Source organism: Monodelphis domestica, chromosome 5 (genome assembly GCF_027887165.1).
Source record: "Monodelphis domestica isolate mMonDom1 chromosome 5, mMonDom1.pri, whole genome shotgun sequence".
NCBI lineage: Eukaryota > Metazoa > Chordata > Mammalia > Didelphimorphia > Didelphidae > Monodelphis > Monodelphis domestica.
In genome coordinates this window covers 202,701,274-202,714,495 of record NC_077231.1, presented here as the reverse complement: position 1 = coordinate 202,714,495, position 13,222 = coordinate 202,701,274, and the positions used below count along the sequence as shown (strand labels likewise).

The 13,222-nt window shown below is 40.6% G+C and overlaps 2 protein-coding genes across 8 annotated transcripts in view; one reads left to right on the top strand and one right to left on the bottom strand.

The window, feature by feature from the left end:
- Window positions 1-7,696, top strand: part of COPG2 (COPI coat complex subunit gamma 2) — a 47,685-nt gene extending 39,989 nt beyond the window's left edge. For all 3 annotated transcript variants that reach the window (XM_001367077.4, XM_056799706.1, XM_007504330.3), the window contains exons 18-24: window positions 362-424; window positions 1,400-1,539; window positions 2,879-3,050; window positions 4,552-4,649; window positions 5,743-5,881; window positions 6,136-6,234; window positions 7,236-7,696. In XM_001367077.4, coding sequence (XP_001367114.1) covers window positions 362-424; window positions 1,400-1,539; window positions 2,879-3,050; window positions 4,552-4,649; window positions 5,743-5,881; window positions 6,136-6,234; window positions 7,236-7,366 — 842 coding nt within the window. In that variant the 3' untranslated portion in view covers window positions 7,367-7,696. The remainder of the gene's footprint in view (window positions 1-361; window positions 425-1,399; window positions 1,540-2,878; window positions 3,051-4,551; window positions 4,650-5,742; window positions 5,882-6,135; window positions 6,235-7,235) is intronic.
- The window catches only part of MEST (mesoderm specific transcript), a 28,757-nt gene continuing 23,176 nt past the window's right edge, over window positions 7,642-13,222 (bottom strand). For all 5 annotated transcript variants that reach the window (XM_016426162.2, XM_007504333.3, XM_007504332.3 and 2 more), the window contains 3 exons: window positions 10,883-10,959; window positions 9,675-9,738; window positions 7,642-9,009 (listed from right to left, as the gene is read on the bottom strand). In XM_016426162.2, the coding sequence (XP_016281648.1) occupies window positions 8,892-9,009; window positions 9,675-9,738; window positions 10,883-10,959 (259 nt within the window). In that variant the 3' untranslated portion in view covers window positions 7,642-8,891. The remainder of the gene's footprint in view (window positions 9,010-9,674; window positions 9,739-10,882; window positions 10,960-13,222) is intronic.

The following is a 13,222-nucleotide window of genomic DNA, read 5'->3' as shown; positions in this document are numbered from 1 at the left end:
TGGCCCTCACTCAGTACTTGGTTTAGAACATCTCTAAAGCACTTAGATGTTGTTTTTTGTTCTTGTTAGATCTGGATGTAGATATACTTTAACTATTTTCTCTTGTCATATCTCGTGTTTTCATGCCCTGCTTTCTTGGCACTGGACTTGCTATTTGATTCTTTTTTTCTTTTTTCTTTTTTTTTCTTTCCCAAATCCAGAAACCATGACTTAACCAAACTTTGTTTTCTTCCACTGCCTTAGCACAACATACTTCACTACCAGTACTATACTAAGTGACCATTAGGCGCTTAGTAAATATTAGTTCATTTGGTAGGGAGATTTATTTAATAGATACCAAGGATTTCTTTTATCTTTGTAGAAATCACACTTGTGGCCAGCAAGCCAGAGAAGTTGGCTCCTTCCAGACAAGACATATTTCAAGGTATGTGGCAAAAGGTCTGACAAATGGACATGATAGAAATAATGGGTTTGGGATCTGAGGCATGTCAAATACCATGAATTCCCATTATCTGTATCATAAACTACATTGCCTCCTGAAGGAAATCTTTGTATGCCTGAATGGGGGCTACAAATTTCTGCTTAATAAGTAATCGTGTAAAAAAAATTATTAAGGACCTACTAGGTGCAAAAGTTGTGATTTTTCGGAGGAAGTGTTATTCTTGTTGCTTGGTGGTTTCTCCGAAGAATGTTACCAAACCCTACCAGGAATGCTACTTGTACATTGGATTTTGCCTGCTGAGGGAAGAATTAAATTGTTAACAGCTGGTTTCTGGATTCAAGGGAGAGATAGTGACACTTCTGATGAGGGAATTTATCTTGTTATAATGTATTGATGTCAAAATACAGGATAAGAGTTAGATGTGCATTTCTCTCTAGAGGGCAGATTGAGCTTAGGTAAACAGTCCATGATATCTCCCTGTGGGTATATTTCTTTATACTCAAGATTCAACAAGCTACTCAGGCACCTTTTTATCAATGTACTAATTAATTAGCCTAAGAGAAGCCCTGACCCCTGTGAAGGTGACCATCAGAGGGAAGCCTGAAAAGCAGGCACATCTGGGCTGGTAGTTTCTTTAGTGCTTAGTGATTAAGACCTTGGAGGTTTGCTAGTCATACTGGCTATTTCTGTGTATGTGCCTCTTCCCCTGATTTGGGAATTCCCCTCAGAACTGATAGACTCAACTGCTGTTCTGATTGCACATATACACAGTACAGGGGCCAGGCTCCTTAAACTATGACTTGGGAAGCATCGAGATCAACTTTGATTGGCTACCTATCAGAAGGGTTCAGGTAATTGGTTATAGGACTTCTGATATCAAGAATGATCTCGTCTTCAACTCTTTCACTCTCCCCATATCTCTCTTACCCCTCTTTTTTTTTCTTTGTTCCTGGACAGAACAATTGGCTGCCATTCCTGAATTTAAGAACATAGGACCTTTATTCAAGTCATCTGAGCCTGTGCAACTTACAGAAGCAGAGACAGAATATTTTGTCCGCTGTGTCAAGCACATGTTCAATAATCATATTGTATTCCAGGTAAGAAAGGCACTATCCCTGAGTGTTGTAGGAATTAGAGCTAAATGAAGAAACTTGGAAGCAGATGATAGTTCCCTGTTAATAAAAGAAAGGTTATAGATTGGGGGCCCTGTGTGCCCTTTCCAGCTGAGAGTCACTCCTATTCCTTGTTTTAAGCTATCCTTGCTACATTGACATTTCCTGATTGTCCAAAAGTAGTATGTCTAAAAGATACAGATTTTACTTAAAATCGGTCTATTCAATGTGGACTTCCTAGAATGTGCTTTTTTTTTCTTTTTTAAAAACCCTTTCCAGGGGCAGCTGGGTGGCTCAGTGGATTGAGAGTCAGGCCTAGAGACAGGAAGTCCTAGATTCAAATCTGGGCTCAGACACTTCCCAGCTGTGTGACTCTGGGCAAGTCACTTGACCCCCATTGCCTAGCCCTTACCACTCTTCTGCCTTGGAGCCAATACACAGTATTGACTCTAAGAGGGAAGGTAAGTAAGGGTTTTTAAAAATAAATAAATAAAAATTAAAACCATTTCCTTCTGTTTTAGAATCAGTACTATGTAGCAGTCCCAAGGCAGAAGAATGATAAGGGCTAGGCAATTGAAGTTAAGTGACTTGCCCAGGGTCACACAGCTAAGAAGTATTTGAGGCCACATTTGAACCCAGGACCTCCCATCTCCAGACCTGTCTATCTACCAAGCCACCTGGCTTCCCCCTGGAATGTGCTTTTCAAGATGATAAAGATTAATGACTTGGGGTAACTCAGTGGATTGAGTGCCAGGCCTAGAGACAGGAGGTCCTGGGTTCAAATGTGTCCTTAGACACTTCCTTGATGGGTGACCCTGGGCAAATCACTTGACCCCCATTGCCTAGCCCTTACCACTCTTCTGCCTTGAAACCAATACCTAGTATTGATTCTAAGACGGAAGGTAAGGTTTAAAAAAGCATATATAAGATTAATGACTTGTGTAGCCATGAGACTTGTACTTTCTGAAGTGGTAGATCCTCAACAGAAGCAAAATATTTGGTTTGTAATTGTAACTTACTACAGAAAATGCTTACCTCACAGTAATCCCAATGCAAATATGTATTATCCTCATGTTACTTATTTTAAAGTAAAGAGAAATGCCATAAGCAAAGATATGACATAAAACATAGGGCAATAGGAATCCTCTGTGTTCAAGGGTGCATTAAGAAGAGAAGGCTACAATGCGGTTTAAAGGGGAAAGGTATTGGTTTCAGTCTGGAAATAAGTAGTGGATTTTTTCTGGGAAGCAGCACCTTAACCTGAGGGTGGTTCTTATTTTATTACATTGACATCTTTTTACTTGGTTGGTTGTTGTTTTGTCAGTTTGACTGTACAAACACCCTCAATGACCAACTCCTAGAGAAGGTGACAGTGCAGATGGAGCCTTCAGATGCCTATGACGTGCTCTGCTGCATCCCCGCCCCCAGCCTCACCTATAACCAGCCAGGGATATGTTACACTCTTGTTCGTCTACCTGATGATGACCCTACTGCAGGTACAGTCCTGGGAGAGGGATTGGACTGGAAGGACTATCGCCATTTGAACTCTTAGGAGAGGGCTAGAAAATATTCAAGATTCAACCTGGTACTTGTTCAGGATCATTCTTTTAGATCCCAGTGGTGGCAGAGCTTTTCAGTTGGAGGTGATTGAACTTAGTGCTGGTCACTACTGGTATGGCGTCTTAGAGAAGCAAATGGGCTTTAGTCAAGTCATCATTTGGGCCATGTTTATTTGCATGACTTTACTTGAGATACTTGCTAAGGATTATGTCTTCTTATCCTCCTAACTGTAGTCAGAAAACTTTTAAGACTATTGTTGTCAAGACAGTAATTAAAATTTCAAGCGTAGAGGATAATAGGAAGTCTTAACTTTAAATTGCATTATGTAAGGTGAAAGGCAAGTGGAAATACCTCATCATCCATCATATTCCTCAGAAAGCATCTTTTCATCTCCTGAATTTGCTCCCTCCTCTCTATTCCTGCCCCCAGGCAGATTTATGTCATTTTCATGTGAACCTTTCTCTCAAGCCATTTCTTAAGTCAACTTCTGAATCTTTCTAAAGCAGGAATTCTTAACCTGGGATCTGTGACCTTGTGTTTTATATTTTGCTAACTCTATTTCAATATAGCTGTTTTCCTTTGTAATGGTGTCAAGAACATTATTTATGAGGAGAGATCCAGAACACAGAAAGGCTAAGTTTCTTCTTTCAAGCAGCGTCTGAAATCTCTCTTTTCTGAGGAGCATTCTTTTTGACCAGCAGAGGATAAATTACCCCAAGCTCTGTGCTCTAGATATTCTGTTCCATTCTTTGAAAAGCCTACAACATACTTCCCCCTTGTTTATACATCATAAAGCACCATTTAATTTTGAAGAGGGGATTATTTATTTCTTGTGCTTGCCCTAGAGGGCAGAATTATTAAAAACAGTGAATAGAAAGTGCAGAGAGGCAATTTGAAGCTTGATGTCAGCAACAACTTCCTAACAGAGCTGTTCAAGTGAGGCAAGTATAAGGTGACGGGTTCCCCCTTATTGGAAATCTTTAAGTAGATGTTGGGTGACCATTTGGCAGGGCCATAAAGTGGATTGCTGCTCATGTGAATGGACAAGGTGGCCTCTGAGGGCTTTCCCAACCCTGAGTTTCTGTGAGGTAAACCTTGTTATGAAGCTATTGAGAGGGATTTGGTGTAAGGTTTGAGTCCTACTACATGGAACTTAATGGTGGTGACATCTGCTTTACTGTGATTTGTCTGCACATGTGCTTCTTGAATGTAGATTCAGATCTTTAGTGACAAATGAATATTTTCATTCTTTTGTTCTGTGACATATATTTCTGACCAGCCTGCAGACCACCTTCAGAATCTCCATCTGGGAGAACAGACTGCATTTAACCTATCTGGGGTATAGCATAGTGCAGAATAAGTTAATGATACAACATCAGGATCCTGATACTGACCCTTGACCCAGACAAGCTTGCTTTTCTTTTCTTTCATCCCTAGTTGCTTGCACTTTTAGCTGCACAATGAAGTTTACAGTTCGGGACTGTGACCCTAACACTGGTATTCCAGATGAGGATGGATATGATGATGAGTATGTGGTGAGTTTCACTTGAATACTTGGCCTTTTGCATTTTATTTTTGTTAAGAATACCCAACAATGACACTGTGCAGGGGTGGCTAACTTGTACTAGAGTAGAGGGAAATGGTCCAGATCTTAATATGTTTCACAGTCAGTGTTATTGAGAGACATTGCCACCCATAAAGCTAGTATGACCCTGTGTAGCATGATGTCCAGGACAAGGGAGGTGATCGTCCTAATGTCTCTGCCCTGATCAAGACTACATCTGGAATACTTCATTCAGTTCATGGTACTACAGAGTAGAAGAGGTGTTGACAAGCTGGAGATCATCAAGGGAGATTTGAGAAGGGTAGGGGCATGATAAATGTCTCCAGATATGTGAAAGCTATTTATGCAAATTAATTTATCACAGCAAGTAAACAATCATACAGAAGAGGGCATGGATGGGTTGCAGTCTTTGTTGATAGAGTATACACATAGATGAAATCAAATCCATGCAAATATATCATATGGAGGAGGAATTAGATTTGTTGTTCTCTCCCCAAAGGGCAAACTGAAAATGAAGAGGCACTAGGGGATTAGGGAAAAGGAGAGAAGTTATGGGGAGGCATATTTGGGTTTGATATGAGAAGAAACTTCCTGACAATTAGAGCCATCCAATGTAGTTGGACTGGACTGGAATGGGATGCCATAGGAGGTAGGGACTCCCCACCTTATTGGTCTGGGCTAGATACTATCTGCTCTTCTCTGCTGAGGAGTTATTAGTGTTGTCTTCCTTATTTGCTTTGTAATGCTCTTGTGGACATGAGATAGAAATTTTTTGTCTAGTGCTTTACACACTACGTGTTTAATAAATGTTTGTTGGGAGTTGGAGGATAGATTCTTTCTTGTTCAGGTGTGGGTTGAAGTAGACCGATTCTTAGGTTCCTTCCCACTATGAGGTTCTACAATGTTCTGCCAGTTTTTCTTTGCTAACACCCATAGATGATTGTTTTATTGTGTACAGCAGAAATGGTGCTATCATTAAGTAAGTTCCTGCTAAATAGAGAATTTGGAATGGAGTAGGTTAATATCTGTTTTGTGCACTGACACCAATCTTATTTGACCATCAGCTGGAAGATCTTGAGGTGTGTATGTCTGATCACATCCAGAAGGTGCTCAAGCCCAACTTTGCTGTAGCCTGGGAGGAGGTTGGAGACAACTTTGAAAAGGAAGAGACCTTTGCCCTCAGCACTACCAAAACCCTTGAAGGTGAGACTAGCCTTTCTCTTTAGTGAGCTCAGCTGAGCTCTATCAAATCCAGCTGATGACATAGCATTTCACTACCAGCCCTTGTGGCCTTGAAAAATATTGTCAGCATGTAGCCTATTTAATGGGCCATGCTATTTTTCTCTCCAGTTTAGTCAATCTTATTTTCAGCATATCTCTAGTAGAACAAATTTTATGAGGACGTAGATATCTAAATATAACATTCCTAATGCTTTCCTTTACATCTCCCCAAACAGAAGCTGTCAACAACATCGTTACATTTCTGGGCATGCAGCCATGTGAGAGGTCAGACAAAGTACCTGAAAACAAAAATTCCCACACACTCTATTTGTCAGGTAAGAGCTCTCATTCCTTTTCCATCTCTTGATTCTTACTCTTCCATAATATTTTAAACCCACTTCAAAAGCCATCTTTTCCATATTCTTCCCCACTGCAAACAGTATTGGTAGCACTTCTCATGCTTTATTATGTAGCTCACAGGAGCAGCAAGGCATAGTAAATAAGGTGCCAGGCCCAAAGTTCGGAAGATATCTTCCTGAGTTCACATTTGGCTTCAGATGCTTACTAGCTGTGATCCTGAACTAGTCACTTAGTCCTGTTTGCCTCAGTTTCCTCATCTGCAAAATAAGTTGGACAAAAGAAATGGCAAACCACTCCAGTATCTTTGCCTAGAAAACCCCAAAAGAGATCACAGATATACAACTGAAGTGACTGAACCAACCATAAAACTTTGTTTATATGTCATCCCTCTAATTAGACTAAGTTCTGTGTCATCTAAATTTGTTTTATTAACCAGCATGCAGTGGGTTCTTAATGTTTATTGAATTGCTCTATTGAGGGGAAATACTAGCTAGGCCCACTTTATAACATGAGTTAAAATTTGAAGCCAAATCAACTGTTACTTAAATTCATTGTAGTAACTTAAATGACCCTGTTCCCTTAGTTCATCTTTGCAAAATATGTTTTCAGAAATCAGTAAGTCTGTCCAAATGTTATTTGGTCAAGGAAATTTAAATGGACTTTAACCTAATAATCCTGGCTGTTCTCTTCCCATTTTTGTGCTTCAAATTAGGCAGAAGTGTTGATTTAACTGGCTAGTTCTATGGGCATGTTAGCAGATTAACTGTTTGATCACAGAATTTAGAGCTTGAAGGGCCTTTAAAAATCATCCAGTCCATGTAGGTAATATTTTGTTCCCTTGTATTATAAATATGGAGATATTTGTATTTTATATATATAATAAGGAAAAATGTAAAGAAGTGTGTTTCCTCTTTTTACAAAGGAGGCTGGCTTGTTCTGATTACCTCATGTGGTTTTCCTTACTTTTCTTGTCCAGGTGTGTACAGAGGTGGCTATGACTTATTGGTGAGGTCTAGATTGGCCTTAGGAGATGGAGTAACTATGCAGGTGACTGTGAGAAGCAAAGAGGAAACACCTGTTGATGTCATCTTAGCTTCAGTTGGATAAATTTTTACCTGACCTGGATAATGAATACACCCTTCAGTCAGTTGGCTTTTTTCATGGTTTTGGAAAAGTAAAAATGTCTAGCCAGATCTACCAAGCAAATGTCTGTCTTTGTGGCTGTCCTTATGCACGTTGTTTTTATTCCAACTGCTCAACTTCTTTACATTCCTTTCTCTTAACTTATTGTGTCCAAAAGCGCCTGGCTGAGTTAAGAACTTGTGTATCCCAAGGGGTGGAAGCTGTTATGGGGAAGGAGAGGAGAGGAATCCCGAGTCCACTTTTTGTCAAAATTCATTTTTATTAATAGAAAATAAACAATTATTCCAGTTTCAAGTTTTGAAATTTGTTATACTTGAAGTTGCTAATAAAAAAAGGCTAAAATAATGAATATTCCTGCTTCACTGAGATACTGCAGTTGTAGCTAACAAAACATGGAATTCAGCACCATTTGCTTAAAGGTCTTTCAGAATCTTACTTATACAAATCCTTTGTTCAACACAGGAAGAATTAAGCTAAAAGAGAAGGCCACTTGAGCCAGCCTGTGGGAAGCTGAGCAATCTTCATAAAAGGAATTCAACAGAGCAGATTGGCTTATGTGACAATCCCCTGCCCTCCTATTGCAGGACAAGGACACACATTCCACCATTTGGGGTATCCTTATAAACACTGAGGTATAAATAGACTTCTGTTAGCTGAGAGTACCTTGCCTTCATATCAGCTGATCTAAGTAATTCTCTTGACAGACATTATTGATCTTTCATGCCTCAGAATTTTAGGTAACTTTAAAAACAGTTTAAATTTAATTCAACTTGTACAAAAATTAACGTTTAATAATTCATTAGATCCATTACTCAGCCACAGTATATACCTGCTGGTTTAGTGTCTTTATAAAAAATTACTTAAATGTGTAGGTGAAACATAATTCAGTCTTAGAGTAAGATACACTTAATACTGCATTATTTTCAACTGTAATTATACTTCTACAAGATGTTACATGAAATGGTGAAAGTAATCCAAAGTCATCTCAAAACATAGGATCTGGCTTACCATGATGCTTCATGTTGGTTATAGAACATGCAAGCATATATTTGCCTTTCAAGCCAAGTTGGAAGGCAAAGCAAACTGGGAGGCTTTTGAAGTCACTCCACTTTTCTTATTGCATGATTCTTTGGGATTGGACCAGAAACTGGCATCTTCAAATTCCAAGGGTCCATCACATTTAAAACTTTTGTGAAAAAGAATGTTGCTGGTTTTCCTTCTTGAATGATGTGAGATGGTCAGGTAGAATTTCTAACTCAAGAAGACATGGCCAAGTCCATACATTTGACTGACTGTCAGCCTGGAAAATACTTTTGGAAGAAGATAGATGGTTGGAACAAAACTCATTGAAGCTCATGAAGTTACTAGGAGTACTATTTCGTGACATAAATAGAATGGCTTTCATGATCCTGATATCTTTGGAGCATCAGTTCCTAATTTGAAACCATGATTAGAAGGAAACAGAGCAAGGAAAACGACTCGTCACCCCTCAGAAAGAGTTGATGAAGTTCAAATATGCATTCAGAAAACCCATAGGATCCTCTAGCTGCGGATAGTGGCTGATGTGATCATCCAAAATTGACACTGTGGATTGGGGTAACATTTTCCTATTGGAAGAGAATGTGGAGGTGATGTATTCAAGCTGGAATTAGATGGCCCCATAAATGGCAACAGCTTAAAAAAAATTTAAACCTACAACAAATTTCCAAATAGAAACAAAACCCATTTCTTCAAAGTAGAATAACTTTCAGCAGGAATGAGATTGATACTGATTACATCTTGGATAAAAGAATTCTTGCTTTAAATCTTGCAACTTGAGCTGATCACAACTGCATTGTTTTCTTATAGCTAGCCTGACCCAAGTCATAAGACAGTCCCACCCACTCCAGATGATTAGAGAGGAAAAACATTAATCGGAGGAAAACTATCCTCGGTTTCTCCTTGCAGCTTGAGAGGCTCAAGTTCCTAGCATGTTTCTCTCTGGCTACAAACATCAACTCTACCTGCCAACATTCCACAGCAAACACTGCTAGTTCTTCTAACTGAGCAAGAAGTGTTTATATAGACCATAATTAGCCAAGAGATCTATTTGATTTTTCAAAGCACTGTTGGATTTACATAGGAAGGAAATTATCTCTCTATTTAAAAATCTAACTTCCCCTCTCCTTCATGAACAACCAGTGAACCCAGGACTTGTCTGATGGAACATCAGCATTTGTTCTCTTTGCACCTGAGCCTGGCTGGCACATATCCATCCCCAAGAGCAACTCACCTATAAAGATTCATAAATTCTGGATGAGGATTCACTGGATCTAATGGCCCATAGATGAAATGAACTGAAAAAGAATGGGTAAAGAGTTAATGGCGATGGCATTCTCTCTTGATCCTCTACCCAAAATCTAAACTAGAGTGAAGTTTTCTTCCAATAAAGTCTCATTGTTGGTCTATTCTTGCCCTCCAATAAAGACAGATAACTCCATTTCCTTATAATTAAATAGGTTACAGGAAACTTCTGGCAGTGAGGCAGCTAACCGTGACTTGGTTTATTCATAATCTTTCTTCCCTCCAGTGGTCTATCCTGTACCTACAGAGAAGAAATAACTCTTAGGGGCAGCTAGGTAACTCAGTGGATGGAGAGCCAGGCCTAGGGATGGGAAGTCCTGAATTCAAATTTGACCTCAAACACTTCCTGCTTGTATGACCTTGGGCAAGTCTCTTAACCCCCATTGCCTAGCCCTTACCACTTCTGCCTTGGAACCAATACAGAATATTGATTCTAAGGTGGAAGGTAAGGGTTTAAAAAAACAAACAACTCCCTGTAGAGCTCAGGTTCTTTTAAAAAAAATCCAACATTAATATTATTCTTTAAACATCTTCCTTTGGTACTAGAATTGTTGGATTTGACCTTTGACATTTAAATCATATTATTTGATGACTGCCTAATGTGTGCTAAATAGGGCAATACTAGGAAGGTGGGTTTTTCTTTTTATATATGTAGCCAAAGAGACTAATCCTTAAGCCTGCATATTTTGGATGCCACTTAGAATAACAGCCTTTAATGGATTTCCTAATGAGTGAATAAAAAAGCATTTACTAAGCAATTATTTGTGCCAAGCACTGTGCTAATCCTGGGGGTACAAAGAGAAGATTGAGATTGTTCCTAGCTCATCCAAATTAGGTGAGTCAGCACATATGAGGGTTCAGCTACAGAGGGATGACAAAGGTCAAGCACACCCTAATAACCCTAATTGGCGGTGATCAATAGTGCTGCATCTCTGGAATGATGCACCCCAGAAAGACTTGTCCACTCACTGGTTTCCTACAGTCTCTTTGTCCCACTGATGGGGAGGAATCCCCTGGTATTGGGGTGACACCGATTATGATCTCATTTTGACTCTTGAGACCTTTCTCATTTCCCCACAGCTAGTAGGCCGCCTTAAGAGCTAAAGTTTAGCCGAGAGGCAGTGGGGGAATACTCACGGGGAACAGCCATGGAGGCGAGAGCCCCCACCCAGCGATCTCGATGCTTCTTTCTCTGGTTGATGTACTGTAAGAGACTTCAAGGACAGATTAGTGAGAGAGGCTGGGAGCCAAGGAAAGGCACTCTGGGGAGGCTGCCAGGCCAGACACAGACAACAGCACTGAAGCCCCATCGACCTAAGGCTCCCTTTCATTTTATTACAAGGGAAGTTGGCACTGACCCACCTGCTATGGCCATTCCTGTTAAAACTCCAGAACCAAACAGCCCCTTAAACATGTCAAAATTTGTTGGCTCTGGGAGTGATGTGGTTGTGAAAAAAGAATAGGGCTTTGAAATCCTTTTGTAAATGGTGCTTTGAGATTTTATGCTTTTTACTAGTAAGTAGATATTGCCAACCCTGTGCCCTTCCTCCCAGGTGATAAGGGTTTGCCTGGCATTCCAAGCCTCAAGGGAATGGTGAGTACCCGAGCTAACTTGAAGGATGTTAGGACTTTATCTGCTTTGGTAAGAATTGCAAGGCTAAGAAAGGACTCTCAAACAACCAGGAGGGAGCATCACCCATGGGCACTGGGGATCTTTGGGACCATGCCCTATGTGTGCCTCCTTCACTCCTTCTCTGAGTCTTCAGCCTGGAACATCCATGGGAGGAATAATGGGAGGGAGGGTGGGGAATTCCCAAGGATGGGAGGAAGGAATCCCCCAGACTCTGGATAAAGTCTAGAACCCTGAATGCCCTGGGAGCGCTGTCACTCTAGCCAGGCTGGGCCATTCCATGGACCTGACTACATCTGCCCCCTTGGCCTCACGCTCTAACATCTTGGAATAAACACTTTCATGCCTTCAGATGAAAGGGTCTGAGCTGCAATTCTTTGGTTAAGAACCAGCCTTTACTCTCCCACCACAAACCTGCTCTTCCCCCAACAGGAGGGTTTCAAGGCAATAACTTGCTACATGGATTTGAATGGACTTGACAATATAAATATGGGGTGGCTGTGTGATTCATTAGAGATTGCAGTGAGAGGTGGGCTGTTTGCCTCATGCTGGGCTCTTGGGAAAACAGAGTCTTCCCACTTTTCTCAGATGGGTCACTAGGAGCTCTCAGAGAAAGATCATCCATTCCCATGTTCATTTAGATTCAGACTTTTAGGACAATTAAATACTTTCTGAAGAGAGCTGTACTATGTGATCTTCATGGCCCCAGCCACCCTAAAATTATTCTTCCATCTGATTAGGAGCATAACATCCTTTGCATGACTCGGATGATCAAAACAAAACAAAACAGGGAAAACCTCTCCAGTAAATACCAGAAGGGTCCTGTCTTAGACTAGAACCCAGAAGCTCTCACTTCTAATACTGTTACTTCTTATCTTTCTCCCACTATGAAAAAACTTTTACTTTCTCATGTTAAACTGTCAGATTTCACATGGAAAATGCCTTTCAATTTGTCATTTCCAACATGGACACCACTTAGAACGTGGAGTCAGCAAGACAAGATGGAGGCAGGCCACATGGACCTAGTCAGCAGGAAGGTAGCCTTGTCTTTGGAATCTACCGATCATCAACATCCTCTCTGACAACTGCCAAATTCATTTGTATCTAGGCCTAACGGTCCTTTTGTAAACCTTGAAATTTCTCAGACTTGTGAATGTTAATAATTTCCCCATTGGATTGGGAACATTCCCCATTTTGATGAGAAAACTCCTTGTTATGGGAGGACCTCTACTCCACCCGTACTTAAGACTGCTTTAGGGGAGAAAACTCCTTGCTAAACAATGAAAGTACTTGGACCCATGCTTATAATAAGGCAAGGAGTTCTTTGAGCCATGCCTGTTTTTTAGAATTGATACAATGAGATGCTAGGTACCTAAAAGGGTCGGGCAAGTTCTCTTAATGAGATTAGTTGACTCAGCTGTGTTTTCACTGGTTCAGACTTACTGAGGAGATTTGTCAACTTAGCAGGAATTAAGATGGGCAGTCCTTTAGAAAGCATCTACAGTGATTGGTAGATGTAAGGACTTAGGGGAGGTGACATAAGAGAAAAACCCCTATATAAGAAAAAGCAGAATCTCTTGAGAAGGATCCTTTTGGAGGGTCTCTGATGAGGATCGCTTGGGAAGAATCTCTTGAGAGAGGCTCTGGAGAAGGGAAGCTCTTGGAGAATAATCTCTAAGGAGGTCTCATTGGAGCTCCTCTGAGGGGACTCTGTCCCTCTGGAGGTTCTGGAGAGAGGCCCTTTGGAACAGTCTCTGGCTGGAAGGCTCTTTAAGGAGGACTCTGGTGGGAACTCTCTCTGGTGAAGTCAGCTGAGATGGAGCTGGCCTGGTGTCACTAGAATCCTT